The 17,554-nt window shown below is 38.9% G+C and overlaps 1 protein-coding gene across 5 annotated transcripts in view; it reads right to left on the bottom strand.

Moving 5' to 3' along the window:
* Reln (reelin) overlaps positions 1 to 17,554 on the bottom strand; it is a 438,704-nt gene that overhangs the window by 91,685 nt on the left and 329,465 nt on the right. For all 5 annotated transcript variants that reach the window (XM_076913169.1, XM_076913171.1, XM_076913172.1 and 2 more), the window contains exons 23-28: positions 16,504 to 16,641; positions 15,586 to 15,772; positions 10,043 to 10,248; positions 5,095 to 5,266; positions 3,512 to 3,712; positions 940 to 1,172 (exon numbers count right to left, since the gene is read on the bottom strand). In XM_076913169.1, the coding sequence (XP_076769284.1) occupies positions 940 to 1,172; positions 3,512 to 3,712; positions 5,095 to 5,266; positions 10,043 to 10,248; positions 15,586 to 15,772; positions 16,504 to 16,641 (1,137 nt within the window). The remainder of the gene's footprint in view (positions 1 to 939; positions 1,173 to 3,511; positions 3,713 to 5,094; positions 5,267 to 10,042; positions 10,249 to 15,585; positions 15,773 to 16,503; positions 16,642 to 17,554) is intronic.

Raw genomic sequence — 17,554 nt, 5'->3', positions numbered from 1 at the left:
TAAGCCTACCTCATTCCAGGAAATAAAGACTCTTGGAATATTGCTGAATGACACTAGTGAATATCTTAACTCTATGTCACACCATCAAGAAGCAATAGAAACAGCATCTTGTATGACTTCAATTCTGAAGTTAAAGGCTCCAAAATGTAACTAAGCAGTGTCTACTTGAAGAATGTTTCGTTATTTTCTAATTTAAATTTCTTTAATTTCTAATTCTAATTCTAAAATGAGAGTGAAAACCAATGATCTCTCTCTTTTACCGACAATATCTGGTACAAGATGATATAAATTTATTTTAGAATATTGAACCTGGACAAATATATCTTTACAAAAAAATCAGAACATGCCTGTTTTTATTCTTTTGTTTAAAACTCACCAATGGGGAAGAAAGGATCCTGTATTTTTTTAGCTGACAAGAAGCTGAGAGATAAATTAGTTCCTTCTTTATTGAACCTGATTCACTTTGAGTTCTCTGTCCACTTATATCATCCTCCCATCAGTGGGTTTTAAATTTTTTCTCTTATTGTTTTAGTAATCTATTTAAATTGACCATTTACATGGAAAGATACTTCAACTCTTCTATGTAAGAAGGCATTGAATAAATAAAAATCTGTGTATTGCAAAAGCTTGATGTAAGGCCACATGGTTCTTTTAACCCTTAACATCTTCTTCTCCCTGCTGTATGCCAGCACCCAGCCTGTACATGTGACAGATAGGTATGTAAGGACCAGATGCTTGTTGAATGAGCTAATTGCTGACTGAGTAACAGGATTCACCACCCACTTATGCTATTTTGGCAATTCTATTTCAGTTATTATTATTATTATTATTATTATTATTATTATTATTATTATTATTATTATTGCCTCAAGTCACTGCTTGGGTAGGAACAGCCAGAGTATATGGTGCTATGGCTCACAATGAGAGAGACTGCTTTACCTGGATGCAAGGGACCTTGGGATGGCAATGGTGATTCTTGTCCATTCTTCAAAGTCCCCAGTATAATAGACAGTAGGCTCACTTAATTCCCGGGTGTTCCCTTCACATCCTTTGCCTGCAGAAGCTGGAAAGCATCCTTCCTTCACCAGAAACCATGACATGCCAGCATCATGTGAATACTGCAGGAGAACTGGAGCAGTGTTGCTGAACTGGCTGGCACAGCCTATGTTTAGCTGTTAAAACGAAGGGCAGAATTAGACAGGGTTTTGTTTTAAGATGTTATTTATCGAATTAGATGCAATGGCAGCCAGGGCCCCTGCTATGCGTTGGCATGACATTTAAGTGATAAGAAAGATACAGCTCAGATTCAACCTAGACCTCTATAAATTCCAGAAGGTTTCATTTCAATAGAGACCTGGACCAAACTTTCATCTTCTGGGTTTCTTGAGTCAGAAGTATTTTTCATTCTTATTCCCAGAGCAGACAAACAAGCAGCTATTCGTCAGAATGTGGTTGCTCAAAGGGTGAGCTGCCTCTGCTTTCTGTGGAACAAGCACTGTGAACTATCTATCTATATGTCTGTCTGTCTGTCTATCTGATTCAAAAGATCAGGTTTTTTTTTTAAAAGGAAAAATAAAGATCATTGTCAAGAAAGAGCTAAGTTTCTGTCATAGACTCAGTTAAGTAATAACATAGAGATGGTATGTGCAAGTCACATGACTATCAACATAAAAGTGGGCATTCTTTAAAAACTATTAAATATGCAACCGCCACTGCCCAGGCACAGCTGTTTCTGTTTTTTTGCCCTTTATTTAGAGACATACATTCTGGTTCTATAGTTGAAATTATCATGTGTTAAGAACTTCCCTCCTGCTTCCTGTTTCAGAGTGTTTTATTATTACATGCAACACTGCACAGGGTGCACGGTTCTCCCTGTGGGAGATTTCCAGAGAGAGGCCTCAGGACTGATATCACTCAGAAGTCTAGAAACTCTTCAAATTGTAACAGTTCCATGTATTCTTTTTATTACAGGAATCTTAGGACAACACTAGGTTTTGGCATTATAGTTTAAGATGGTTTCCCCTCTAAATGAATTTGAATGCTGTTTAGCACACCTTTTGGTAACTGTCATTATTCTACATCCCACCTTTCTATCTGTTTGATGTTGTCAGGCGCTGTGCAGGACTCTTTCACAGTGTCTGAGACTATTCTCCTGGAACCCTGCGACTGTACAGAGACTGTTTGACTTTCTGGCTTATTTTCTAGTTTCTGAGATACCTGAGGACTAGGGCCAGGGTTTTGATGTCTATATTCCTAAGACCTGGTATTTGTCATATGGCAAGCAGTTACTTTTATACAAATGACACCAAAAGACAATTTCAGGGTTTCTAGTATATATTGACCACCAATCCATAATTAATACTTATCATTAACTAGTGAGCACAAATTTACTAGGTGTTTAGCTGTGGTGTGAGAATTACGATTTTTCTTAAGTATTATATGTTGTTGTCCTTTTAAAATACCTGAAAAATTCACTATGTTTCTCTTACTTTGCCTTTTCAAGTTCAAAATATCACCATTCAGAATTTAATGATTACCCTGCCATGGTGTTTGGCATTAGCTAAAGAGCAGAGCTATCAGAAGAGAAGCAGACTAGTACTAAATGAGAGTACTTGATATTATTACCAAGTGTCATCCACACATGCATGGAGACACACGTACTGTTACTGATACTTTTTCATTGGAGTTTAATATCAAAATATAAAAAGGCAGATTGCCATTTCCTAATTATTTTATTTATGACTACCTTGTGTATAGGCCTGTAGAAATTATATTGAAGAGCTACCCATAAACTGATCTCTTTAATAGATTGTAAATTATTTAATGTCTGTATCCTATTGTTATATAAGAACTATGTAGTCGTAGTGGCTTATTAAAACTGCATTGCTTTCAACTCCAGAATTCACCAGTGGGATTTTATTATAAACAAACACAATAAAATTTTGATTAGGTTCTGAGACAAGAGCTTGTCAGAGTAAATACTTGCTACTTTTGTTGACAAGTTATCACAGCTTGAAAAACAACGTGCTTTAAGGAGAGTTAGGGAAAGCAGAGTGAAGCCAAATTACAGGAAGGGGATTCTAAAATGCTATAGCAAGTGCATAACATACAGGCTGGGCTTGGAGCACACTTAGTGTGTGCAAGGTCCTGGAGTGGACCTCCAATACACAACAAAAACATAAGCCCCAAACCACCAGTGAGACGGACAGGCCTTATTTAGGATGATATGAAAGCAGGGGTTCATTACATCACTCTCAGGTTAAAGACCTCAGCCAATTTTAATTTCAATTATGGGAGAGTTGCACAGTAACATAATGCTATAGAAACAATTTCTGAAACTCCCCCAAACTAGCCAATGGTCTCCCTCATAAACAGAGCTGAAATGCTTTACCATCCTAAGCCAGCAGAGCCTTCGCTCAAGTGTGTCCCTTCTTTAGCAGAATATGAAAAATTTGTGTTCTCTTTTTGCCTGTTACTCATCTGCTCTGGGAAGACCCTGCTGCATAAGTACCTTGAACTGGAGCACATATCCAGGTTTCAGGGTCAGATCTCGTGTTATGGCAAATCGGTCTCCGTCTGACTTTCCAAACACCATGGCTGAAGGCGTGGTGGCACAGAAGCTCTCATTTTTAGCCATCCCTTCATTGGCCAACATCAGCCACACACTCATTTGGTTAATAGGGTAATCAAAAGCTGGCTTCTCATAAAAGTTCTAATAGGGACAATACAAACAAAACAGGAAGACAGTTTGATGACACTGGAAACAACGAGGAAATACTCAGTTCTCATACGTGGCCCACGCACCATTCACATTTCTATGAAGATACAAAACTTCCAAACACAAAAAATACATCCATATTTCCCCTTGAAGACTTAGCAAACAAAAATATTTTACCACCGTGTAACTAATTATTGTTTAAACACACTAACATTTTTATTGGTTGCTAGACTTCACAATCTTTCTCACGTCTGAATGACCTATGAACTAGCAGCCCAGAACTGAACTTTCTTACTGCAGAAGGAGCAGTAACAATATGAACATAGGAATTTAAGTAAATTCACATTACCCGATTCCCTGTCTGACACAAGGACATATGCTTCACTATGTTCATAGCAGCCTTATTTATAATAGCCAGAAGCTATAAAGAACACAGATGTCCTTCAACAGAGGAATGGATACAAAAAATGTGGTACATTTACAAAATGGAGCTATTAAAAACAATGAATTCGAGAAATTCTTAGGTAAATGGATGGAACTAGAAAATATTATTCTGAGTGAGGTAACCCAATCACAAAAGAACACACATGGTATTCACTCACTGATAATTAGATATTAGCCCAGAAGCTTGAAATACCCAAGATTCAACTCACAGACCACATGAAGCTCATGAAGAAGGAAGACTAAGTGTGGGTGCTTTGGTCCTTCTTAGGAGTAACAAAATACTCAAGGGAGAAAATATGGAGACAAAGTGTGGGACAGAAACTGAAGGAGGGGCCGTCTGGAGACCATTCCACCTGGGTAGCCATCCCAGTCACCAAAAGGTAGATGCTGATGTGGATGTCAGGAAGTGCATGCTGACAGGGGCCTGATATAGCTGTCTCCTTGGAGGTCTGCCAGAGTCTAACATATTTAGAGGCAGATGCTCACAGCTAATCATTGAACTGATCACGGGGTTCCCAATGGAGGAGTTAGAGAGACTGAAGGAGCTGAAAGGGTTTGCAGCCCCATGAGGAGAGCAACAATACCAACCACCAGAGCTCCCAGGGTCTAAACCACCAGCCTGGGAGCACATAGGGAGGGACTCATGGCTCCAGTTGTATATGTAGGGGAGGATGGCCTTGTCAGGCATAGGTGGGAGAGGAGATCCTTAATCCCATGAAGGCTGGACACTGAGTGTGGGGGAATTTGAGGGTGGGTAGGTGGGGGCACATCCTCATGGAAGCAGGAGGAGGGGGGATGGAATAGGGGGTTCCTGGGTGGGGAGGAAATGGGGTAAGGGGATAACATCTGAAGTGTAAATAAAATGTTCAATAAAGAAAAGAAAGAAAGCCAGTCGTTCATTCTCTGCACCACTATTCCAGCAGGAGCCATACCTGGGGCAAAGTTGGGTTTACAACTGGAATAACCTGCTTTTGCTTCTCTGACAGAATGATGATATCGTCAACAGCCCACTGGTCGTAGTCCTCCCCTGAGAACACAGGCTGCCACCAGCGGAACCTGGTACAAGGGGTCTTCGCAGCAGCTGGGAGCTCCAGGTAGACAAATCTACATAAAAACAAATCCTTCATGGCTGGGAAAGGAAAAGCTGTGCTGTTCTTAAAAGCTGGTAAAGTATCAAAGGAAGAAACAAGAGAAGGTGTAGTGTCATTTGACCCTGTGGTTCTTCAGTTGTCTCTTGAGTATGGACACACAGACCACATAGGATGCTCATACAGTAGGAAATCTTGAGTCCTTATTTTGTCCATTATATTTGAAATTATGTTTCAATGGACAGGGAGTCACTGGCTTCTTAGTGTAAAGGCTATAATGTATTTAAAAAGTCTGTTTTTATTTTATGTATATTAGTGTTTTGCCTGCATGTATATAAGTACCATGTGTGTTTGTATATATGTATAAGCAAGCAACATTACATAATGTGTCATATTGGTCATACAATGGGCATAACTTTTAGAAAAAATATTTAGGGCTGTTGAGATAGCTCAAAGGGTGAAGGTGCCTGTTGCCAAGTCTGATGACCTAGTTGATCTCCTCGACCTACATAGGAGAACCTGAACTGTGACCTCCACCTGTTCACACATATACACACCTATTAACATCATAACAAAAGAATGATCTAGGAGAACCTGGCCTTTTGTTGTGTTAGTACATTAAAATCGTAATCCTTGCTCATGGTGAAAAACAGAAATTGTGAATTTAAGACAAAACATAAACATCAATAAATTGTGTAAGGTTGGGCTCTATTAAAATTTTAATGCATTTCATCATTCGACAATTTGTTATGTATTGCGTATGTATGTATGTATGTATGTATGTTATGCATTGCGTAATATAGTTCCTTACATTTTAAAACAATGTTTACCATAACCAAGTCCCAAGTCTGTAAAATAATTTAAAATCATTTTAATTTTCATATAATTTGCATCCCATAGGCACACTATTACTTCATGCTATGAATATTTTTTCATATTTTTCTTACTATGTATAATTCTGTAATACCGATGCACAAAGCATTTTGTCTTCGCTTCTTGGTTTAGATAAGATTTTAGGTAAGATTCTTACATGAAATTACCATGTCATATAAATTACTGATGTTTAAGATTCTAAACTCCTTCTTCAAAGGGTGGTAATGGTTTACAGATGGCATGAGAATCTTTCAGTTTCATGTTGAGAGAACACTTGAAAATGTCATTAAAGATGGTATGTAGCCTGTTTAAAAACAGAAATTTTATGCAGTGGCATTTCAATATTACCCATGTCTTAATGAATATTTTGTTTTGGTCTCCTCATTTTTTTTTTTTGCATTCACTTTTAAAAATGGGTTCTTAATGCTTAAAAAGTAGCTTGTATAAACTCTTTGTGGGGTAAAAATCCTTATTTCTCATATGTGTTGGAACTGTTCTTCTGTATTTATTTTCTTTGACATCATAATTATGTACATACAAAAGTGGTTTTACATTTGCACATAGTACATTTCTATGTGAGTAGTTCTCTTCACTATTTTCCCATTGAGTTTGTACTTGGTTTAGGTGCTTTCTCAGGATCAGGCAGTGATCTGTTGCTGAGATCAAGAAACCCTAAATCAGTTTTCACAACTTGTGATGATACGAAGTGAGAGTTTAAACATTCCTCTCTCCAGGTGTCTTTACATCTAATCATTTATGTCATTAATAACTGACATGTTCTTTCTCACATATGCATTCTTGTATGTTTCTGCATGTGTTCATGTGTAGTTGTGCATGCATATACAGGTATGTGTTGTAGCAGTCGGGAAACAGCCTCAGATATCTGTCTGCCTCCGATGCCATCCTCCTGGCTTTGGAGGCAGGGTCTCTCACGAGGGTCAGAACTCACTGATTTAATTAGGCTGCCCTGGCAGTGAGCCCCTTCTTCTCACTCTCCAGAACCTCTTGCTTTACTTAGGTCCGGGGGCTCCAATCTGGCCATTCCTCTTGCACAGCAAGTATCTTACTGACCAAGTTATCTCCCTGGCCCCTATTCACTTGAGTCAGTTTCTGGGTCATCTATTTGGCTTCATTGCTTCTCCAGTGTCTTTTCATTTTAGGATTTTAAAAAGTATAATATATGTTACTTTTTATTTATGTCCTCCAAGTTTAGGTTGCTTTGTTAGCTTCTATTTCTAGACACAAAGCATACTGCGAGCGGGAATCAAACATAAACGAAGAGGTATCTTCATCTGTAATTTTTAGGTTTCCTCTTTGTGACGTCTACACTATGTCCCACTTATTTGTTGTCTTTTAATATCTGGAAGCCTTAGTGCAGCTTTGCCATTTTCTTCACAGCTGTTCTTAGTCAGTATTGTCTGTTAAAGTCATTTCCCATGTTTCTTGTTGTTTGCTGCCATCAGAGTCTTTTCTCATATCTTCCTGCTCAAAGTTTCTTTATCAGCTTAGTGTCATCTGAAGTCTGAATCTAGCCTTCCATAAAAATTTCCACAAATGAAATATTTTTATTTATTGTTTGTGCATGTATATGTATCTCTGTGTACTGGTGTGTATACATGTGCGTGTGTTTGTGTGTATGTGTGTACACGTGTGTCTCTTCATTGGTATATAATGCATATGTGTCTCTGCATTGGTATGTGTATACATACATGTGTATGTACATGTGTGTCACTGTGCATTAGTGTGTGTCATGTGTGTATATATGTGTATATGTATATATACACATTGGTATATATATGCATATGTGTCTCTGTCTACTGGTATGTGTATGTCATGTGTGTGTATGTGTCTCTCTGTGCATTGGTGTGTGTATACATGTGTGTCACTGTGTACTGGTATGTGCATATGTGTGTATCTCTGTGCACTTGTTTATGTCATGTGTGTGTAATGTGTGCCTCTGTGTAGTGCTGTGTGTATACATTTGTATGTGTGTGTGTACACTGAGCATGTATGCATGTGCATGTGTGTATGTGGAGGACAAAGAACAACTTTAAGTGTTGGTTCTTGGTACTTCCCATCTTTGTTTGAGATGACTTTGTCTTTCACTGGCTTGGAATTTTGCTAAGTGGCACAGGATACCTGGCCAGTGAACTCTAGGCCCCTCTTGTCCTGTTTTCTATCTTGCTATCACTGGGATCACAGCATCATTATTATGTCTGGCTTTTCTTGAGGGTCCTGTGGACCCAAACTCAAGTTCTCATAAACCACCTAGTCCTCAGCAATTTATTCTTTTCTAATTATTATTATTATTATTATTATTATTATTATTATTATTATTATTATTACAGGTCCTCCTGAAACTTGCTGTATAGCCCAGGTTGTGATCCAACTCATGATCTTCTTGACTTAGCTTTCCCAATACTAGTTTATACACACACACACACACACACACACACACACACGTATATATATGCCACTGTGCTTAATTAAATTAAAGATTTTGTATAGTATTTGTGGTGGTTTCAACAGATTGGAATGCTTTGTCTCCAGAGAGTGGAGACTGTTAGAAAGGATTGGTAGGTGTGGCCTTGTTGGAGGAAGTGTGTCACTGTAGGTGGGCTTTGAGGGTTCAGAAGCCCTGCCAAGCTCAGATTCTCTCTTCTGCTACCTGGGGACTGAGATGTAGAACTCTGCTCCATGTCTGCTTGCTGCCACCATGAGGATAATGGACTACACCACTGAAGCTGTAAGCAAGCCTAAATTAAATGCTTTCTTTTGTAAGGGTTACCATGGTCATGGCATCTCCTCACAGCTATAGAACACTGGCTAAAACAATATTTGGAGTAGAATTCTATAGAAAGTTGTGTCACCTTTAAGAGGTCCATTTAAAAAAAAAAACAGGAAACTTATAAACTCCCAATCTATAAAATATGTAAAATTTAGGTAGCAAAATACAATTTATAAAAATTAAATATGCATTTTCTTCAATATTTTTTCAACACAAGGCTTAGTTATAATGTGTAAAACATGACATTAACATAAGTGAATATTGATTAGTGGTTAATATATAAAAAAGAATTTTATCTCCACATTAAATTAGAAATAAGAGATTATAAAAGACATACTCTAAAAATGGTATTCTTACGTTATGTTCATATAAAATATAAAGATTAAACAGAATTTCAAATACTACATAATCATGAAAGAACCAAGTTTTAATACACATAATATGCCAATTGCCTGGTATAGGCATTATCATTAAATGTGAATTATTGCCCTTAACTCATGAATAGTTGTTGCCTATGTCATTTCAGATTTCTATATACTCTCTAGTTATCTAAATCAAGCCTGGATAAGTTACATAACAGCTTTAGAAAATCCAAACTCTGTAGACTTGGTCACACACCAACTAGGACCATCCCTGGGTATAGTGTGTGAAAATGCAGAAAAAAAATTTCCATCTTGTGTAACTTAGCTGTGTGTGCCACAGAACGAAAGCACAATCTTCAAAGACAAAGCAGGCGAAGCTGTCTGTTGCCTCAAGTGACTTTGGGTATCAGTAGTTAGTGATTTTCTTAGAGTCAAAAATTTTCCCAAATCTCTAAAAATAGTTTTAATCTTTTGGGGACAAGATCTCACTGTAGCATTGACTGTTTGGAACTCATGGAGCTCCTCCTGCCTTACCTTCAGAAGTGCTTTAGCAGCTTGTGTTACTATACCAGCTAACATTTCTAAAGAATTAAATATGAGTCCAAAGTGGTTTTTGTTTAATCATTTAGATGAAAAATTTTTAGACTTGGCATTCCTGCCAAATCTTTATGAACTTCTGGAACTGTCAATGTTTTGGATACATTTCAATAACAATTCAATGTCTACCATCACTGGGAGACACTGGAAGTCCCTCCAGATGGGAGCTTACCTGGGTTTGCTGAAGTCTGAGAAGTACATCTCTGCCAGCAGGTGCCACTGGATGCCCCCATTGTTGCTATACTGGAGGAGGACGCCCTCCTCTCTGCTGTCAGGCTTGTTGCATGCAGCGCTCTCTCCACCAATCTGGATGTAGAACTGGACGAAGTCCACCCAAGTAGTATCCAGATCCCAGCTCACCAGCTGCCTCTTCCCAGCCTTTCCAAAGTGCAGAAGAACCAAGTCATTTACTGGGAAGCTCTGGTATTTTATAGCTTGGTTTCAAGTCCACATGAGCACCCTGCACTATAGAAGACAATTCTGGGGCCTGTTAATACTGAGAAGAGCAAGTTCTGCTCTTCTGTTGTCTCTGCTGTGCCTGTGACTCCTGTTCCTGGATGCTCTCACTTCATCTCCCATCACTGACACCCAGACACAGCTGCGAGACTTGAGAATTTCCTACTATACCAAAATTTTTAACTCATCTAATGTCAGAGTAATAGAGAAAAGAAAGACCATTTTATCATTTATTTTATTACTATACATTTTGAGACAGAGTCTCACTGTGCAGACTTGATTTGCCTGAAACTATGTAGACCAGGTTGGCCTCAGATTCACAGAGATCCATCTCCTTCTGCATCCTCAGTACTGGGGTGAAAGGTGTGTTAATATGCCTGGGTAGTGTTTTTGTTTATTTGTTTGTTTTTTGTTTAGTTTTATTATTCATGTGGCTTCTGGGGATTGAACTCAGGTCCCCGTGCTTCAAAGGCAAGCATTTATGACTGAGCTGACCATCAGATGGGCTGGACTTAACTCTCAGTCCCTTACTCATCTTGTTCACAAGCTGTGTGGCCTTTCTGAGCTTTTATATTCTTCAAAGGTGCAATGTGGGTAATGATACTTTCCTCATAGTCTTGTGACAATTGGATCAAATAACACGTGACATGTATGTGAGGTGTCTGGAATTCTGCTTGCATTCTTGAAGGTATATTTTCCCCAGAGACCTGCTCACAGCCCTTATCTCCAGAGTAAGTTCAAGTGAAGTGGGCAAGAGAGAAACCTCTTAGCAAAAAGGAAGTCTTGCAGTCTCTCCACCTGCCTTGTTCACTCTTAGATAAGATGGTATGAGGTACCATTTAAGTGAGCTTTGAAACCATCCAACACTCTCTTCTGTCCTAAAGTGTTAGACATATCCTGAAGTCCAGAAGCCCACTTCCTTCTCTTTGCTGTGTCCCTGTGTATGCTGCTATGAGGAGTCAGACATTGGTTGACAAGAAGTTGTTACTCCAGTTCTGTATAGTGGGTTCAAGCTATGGTGGAACAAGAAGGTGCATTATAGGATTCTCCCACCTAGCTGGGTTCTACCAGAGTTAATCAGTAGACTTCTTTGGTCTTGGAGGATACCTGGGAGTTTGACCAGAAGTCAGGAAAGAAAACAGAGGTGATACATGTAGATTAGAGTGAAACCCCTACACAGTTACACCAAGCCCTAGTTTTATCTCCCAAGTTCACTGAGGACAAGTTTTTCTGTCACTGGAAGTCACAGAGGTGGATATGTGTGGAGCAATTAAGCTAGTAAAAGCTCTAAAGCCAATTAAGAGTCTGAAAGAAATCATAGTATCTGCAAATGACCATTGAAGGTGACTCTGATGTGGGGGTTCATTCTTTAAACCTTTAATTTCTAGTGTGAATTTGTATATGCTTTGTACTGTTTTAAACTGTTCATTTGAAATATGGTAAATGAGAAACACTTGGCTTTTTCATACCCCAGGACCATCACAGACAGAGTGAAGTTTGTTAAGAGAGAGAGAGAGAGAGAGAGAGAGAGAGAGAGAGAGAGAGAGAGAGAGAGAGAGAGAGAACTCCAAGAGTTAGCAGATTCATTTCAATCTAGCAAGTGTCTATGAAAAACACAGCATGTGGAAATGAGTCAGAAGGATGAGGCTCTGAGGTGAGACTTGCACAAATCCAATTATCACAATTAGCTGTTTGGAATGAGGGTCTGTTGTGAGCCCACAGCGCAGGATTGTTCTTCCAGGTGACAGAGTTAGTCTAGAGGGATTTGGAAAACTGCTTTTGTAGGACTTTTGGAAATGGTGGATAGTATTACACAAATGCTTGATTTGGCATTGAGAGTGGTTTTTCATAGAGAAATAGCACACGCCAGGTTTTTTTCTTCGGTGACCTGGAATGTTGAACATTGATTCGAAAGAAAAAAGGCTCATGATAAAATTTTGTTATAATTTAGAATATGATGTAATAATTGCTTGAAGTTTTCCTACTTTGCTGTGATGGATGGATACATGCACATATGTGTACATACATGCACATCATGTGTTTTTTTATACATGTGTAGGGACGACAAGCTAAATGAGTATGAACATACTCATTCCCACAGTGGGGAAACTATTTTGCATTTGTTTTGAAGAACTGGAAACGCCTCAGATGGTTCAGACCTCAGGGTCTGTACAGAAGGAATGGTATGTAAAAGAGAAACAAATTTGAGTTTACATGGCTTCCTCTTTTAAGGGTCCAGCTAAATAAATCAAATCTTATCAGGCAGTAGGTAACACAATGATAACAAAATCTTTAAGAATCTGTGAAATTTCACCTTATTAGTTTTCTGTATTCAAAATGTCACTAGCAAGAAAAACTTCTATTATATTTACCTGAAAACAATTGTTTCTTTAGAGTTTCTCTGTTTTAGGTAAATTAATTAACTCTTTAATAACTGTACCACATAAAACACCATGACAAGAAGCCACAGACTGATTGCCAGAGAAGACGCTGACAGTTGCTGCAGGTCCTACTCTCCTAACTTGCAGAGTTCCCATCAGTCATGTGGGCATTTAATAATTCTATACCTACTTAGTCTTTTGAGTATTTATTGAGATATAAATGCCTAGATCAGGATAAGCATTTTGCAGCTGATCGCTTTTTCTAGAGATCAGCTTGGCTATGGAGATTGCATTTGACCTGATACTGTCCGAAAAGCAATAAAGTTAAACAATCAGTTACACATACAATTAGAGAAAAATTTCAAGAATACAGTGACTCAGAAAGTTGGGCCCAGCTCCTGTGAGCTCCCTGGAAACAGCAGCCATTAGGGAAATGTGGTGAGGCTAAAGAATTCAGAGATAATAGAAGACAGGGCAGAGTCAAAGCAGAGGCAGAGAAACACATACAACCTTTAACCAGGAGAGATTCCTGGCTGGAGCAGAAAATGCATGTTTGGAAAACCAACACAAGTGAGGCAGTTGGGAAAGGAGGGCAACAGAGTAGTTTGGACACTTGTCCAGCAAGGGAGAGGACCAGGGTTTTAGGTGTGTTACCTTAGGGTGGTGGGCACATGACCTTAGCCTCTTCTTTGGCTGCCTGTTCATCATTTCAAATGCTCTGTAGTGGGGGAATGCCCAGCTACTTATTTCATATCTCTGCCAGAGTTTTCTGTACCAATCCTCCTGGGACACTTAGGTGCCACCTGGAGACACTCCCTGTGGAAATGTGACAGTTCCACACTTGGTAGTGACAGTCGGTCTGACATAGGAACAGGAAAGTGATCTCTGAGTACAGACTGCCTAAGCTTTCCTTATTTTGATTGCATGGACCCAATTTTCTACTCTTTTGGCTTAAGGTATTTTTTTCCACTTAAAATTCTAAACAGATGCTACTAAAGAGAAAAGGGAAAAAAGGGAGGGGCTGAGATATTTTTTACAGAAGTTCAGAGGGAAAGGCTGCATTGAGAGATAAAGGGAAAATTTTCACTTTTGAAATGATGATTTTTAAGTACAAAAGCATATATGTGGAGAAATTCAGAGGCACTAATTTGCAATTGGTTCTCATAAAAGAGCAGCAGTGAGGACTAATGCATATCACACCCATGCGAGTCTTTGTTCCTCAGCTGCACTGACTGACTTGTTACTCCCAACTTTGAACTTTACAGGCAAGAATACTGAAATACACAGAAATAACTCTCCAAGGCAACCAGCACCTTAGCTCTGGAACACAGTATACTTGGACAGTCTGACTTCAAGAAAGACAACTTTGAATCAAGTTGACAGAATACTCATCTGTAACCCAGGACAGTTTTACACTTAAAAATTCCACATATGTCTATGTACATACTTTTACCAGTGAAAGTTCTATATTTTAAATGTTATTTTAAAACAGATACTGACAACAAGCATAGCCTCCCATTCTGCAGAACCACATCTCCACTGGATATTGGTCACCTATTCGCTATTATCCCTAAAGACAGTGATGAGAATTTTCAATGTCAGTGGCCAGGAAATGGATTCATCCTGATTTCTATCCTTCCCTGTCTTGGTTTCTTACAGATTCTTTGTTTCACACCTGCATCAAAACAAAACCTGAACCTATTTTTGCACTTGTATGAGGTAACTTGTCTTGGATTTTTGCCAAAACGAAGCCTGCAATGTATCAGCCCTATGGTATATCATTCACACCTGCTTACTTGCTATAGGATGTAAATAAAGTGAGACATTTTTAATTGTCCCAGAAATGGTGATTGCAATCCCTTTTATAAAGAACTGGCAATAATGAGGGCTACACATGTCACTCAGGTTGAAGCCTGTCCCATCTTTTATGCTTACACAGGAGATGAACCAGAGCAGAGCAGAAAAAATGATCTGCTGGTACAGTAGCATGGGAAGAGGAGAAAGAGGCTCCACTCATCCTCAACAAATAGACTAGAGTCTACCAGCGTTGCCAAATGAAGGCAGAGCAGCTTCTAATACGTTTGCCCAACACAGATAGCTGCTCAGTCCCCTGGGGATAGCTCGGTATACACTTCCTTCCTACTACCCTTCTTATTCCCTCCAACCAAATTTGTGAAATTTACGGAATGACAAATTCAATAAACACAAATTCATAGAATCTTCTACATAGTTGACACTAACTTAATCTATATAAGAACACTAATGAAGTGGACTCTCTTATTGTTTCCACTTTATGGATGAAGAGGCTACGTAAAAAGACAATTAACTAAGAAATGGTAGAAACAGACAGGATTGCACATGTAGAGTTAAATCCTAACCCCTAGGGTCTTTGGTCCCTATCCCTGTTCATTTATTGCCCTAGGCTTGCTCTCTCACATATTCTACAAAGGGAAGAATGGGGACAGATTAGGAAGCTGCTCCAGTCAAGGATGCTCAGACATAAGCCTGCATAGCACTGGAGTAAACAATAGGATTTAAATCAAGTGCAATAGCCTTGGCAGGTGAGGGAATCTGAGATATCACTCAGCAGTAAATGCTTGCCTCCCATGTCAGTCTCTAGCACTGCACAGAATAGATGTAGTGGGAAATCTAAACTGGCTTAACCTAGATTTGAAGTAACTGAAACCAAAATTAAAATGAGTTTCTCAAGTATTGCAAAGGGACAGGCATATGGCTATGCCCAGTCAAAAGCAAGGGGTGTGAGGAACAGTAAAATCACTTTATATTTGTACCTGTGGCGTTTGGAATGCCTGTGTACAAGTCTCATGTTAAACCAGTCTCTACCCCGATGGCACATCATTTCAACTCCCAGCCATACCTTGCTAAAGTATAGAGAAGATCCAGAAGACACGACCCCACAGCCTTGCTCAGGTTTTACAACTTCTCCCCCAATAACTTCTTGCCAGTCTGAGTCCCAACTGCTCAGGTTCTCAAAATCTGACATAATTGTGGAAGGAAGTGCAGTTTCTGGGTGGCATTCAGTGCCCTGGTATCCCTGGTCACACCTGTGGGGAGTGCATAATAAGCAGGTCATCTGCAACACAATGGCTTATCTACTTAGGATGTTCCCAGGATGTGTTCCCCCAGGGCTCATCCTTGCTATTTTATTTACAGCATTAATGTGTATGTAATATGGTACTATCTCCAGTTATTTTACATTCCTCAGGATGAGCAGAATCTTTAGTTAGAAGTATTATCCTAAAATTGTGGAATTCAACATCAAGAAGTAATGGAGAAAAACACATTGGTTTATGTTTGTGCAAGAGATGGAAATTTCTCATTGCTTTAAAAATATCATGTATGTAGGTTCATTTATTCCACTAACATGTCACACTGGTGATATTTTATAGTTCTTTCTGATTAAATGACATATATATTTGGGGCCTTTAAAGATGCAAGTGTAATCACTTCTTCCTGTAGGCACAACTTTGAGCAGTGTGGGAGAGAGGAATACAATATTTGTCTAATTGAAAATGATCAGGGCGGGATAGGAAATTCCAGTGCGACTTTTACAATAAACCCAGCAGGTCTTCTTCTGAGTTTAGATTTAAAGGTTCAGAGTATGTGGCTTTACATGTAACAGCATGTTTTACATGAGAAATAAGAACGGAAGAGAGACTGGCTTGCTTTGTCTATTTTTATAATGTATAAGTTTTTGAACTGACTGGGAATATAACTGCTGGCATGAACCACAAACACAAACGCAGAAGTGGGTCATACTCTCAGGAGCACATACCTGCACACGCCATGGTCACATGAGCCATGCCCACTGCACATGTTTGGGCATTGCTGCCCAATGTAAATGTTGTCTAAAGCCCACTCATCCTGAGCTGTGTAATAGCTCTGACTCCAGCGGAAGCGGGTGGCACCAGACCTAGGAACAGAGCAGGCAATACCAGTTGAACTATGGTGTTTCTCACCAAGAATACCAAAGTTCTGCACCTTTCTGATAACAACCCTCCCCACTCCCTGAATGTCTGTTTGGGTTCCCAGCATTAGTCTTTGGCTTAATTCCCACTCAATTATTTTGCAGTTCAGCAATTTTATCATGAAAGAAAGTTGAAAAAGGACCTGCCCATATTATGCTTCAATCTTAATTTAGTTGCAGCATTTTAAAGAAGGCCAGACTTCCTAATGTTACTCAAAAATTTGGTTCTAGAAATAAAGAACATTCAAAAGTAAAAGCTACCTATGAAACGAAGTATGCCTTTCACAGATGAGAATACAAAATATTTTACCTAGAGTAATAGAATACTTAAAACAATCATGCCAGCCATTATTGGAAGACTTTAATTTGGTTCAGAATATAAAACAAAACCGTTGGCATGCAATTTTGGTGTAGAGAAGACACACTGGAAAGTGTTATTTAGTAAGAAGATCATCTGCATGTGAAGACATGCTTATTTCTGAAACACAAATTTGCTTGAGTTTTGTGGGCCAGTTGACTTTAAATAGAGGTGGAGAGGTGAACACAAACACTTGGGGTCTCAGGTCATTGAAGTTGGAGTCTTAAGAAGATATTTCGAGGGATATATAAAGCAGACTTAAAGTCTGTGACTGCTTGAAAACATTTTTTAAAAATTTACGGAAAAATCTTCACGCGTAGGATTTTCCAGAGATCTGTGGTAAATTCTTTTTCTCAAAGTGCTAAAACACTATCACCATCACTACCAACAATATAACAACATAGCAACAACAACAAGAACACAACAAAGCAACAACACAACAATATAAGAGCACAACATAACAACACAACAATATAGCAACACAACAATACAACATAATAC

Source organism: Arvicanthis niloticus, chromosome 15 (assembly GCF_011762505.2).
Source record: "Arvicanthis niloticus isolate mArvNil1 chromosome 15, mArvNil1.pat.X, whole genome shotgun sequence".
NCBI lineage: Eukaryota > Metazoa > Chordata > Mammalia > Rodentia > Muridae > Arvicanthis > Arvicanthis niloticus.
This window is presented reverse-complemented; position numbering and strand designations above follow the sequence as displayed.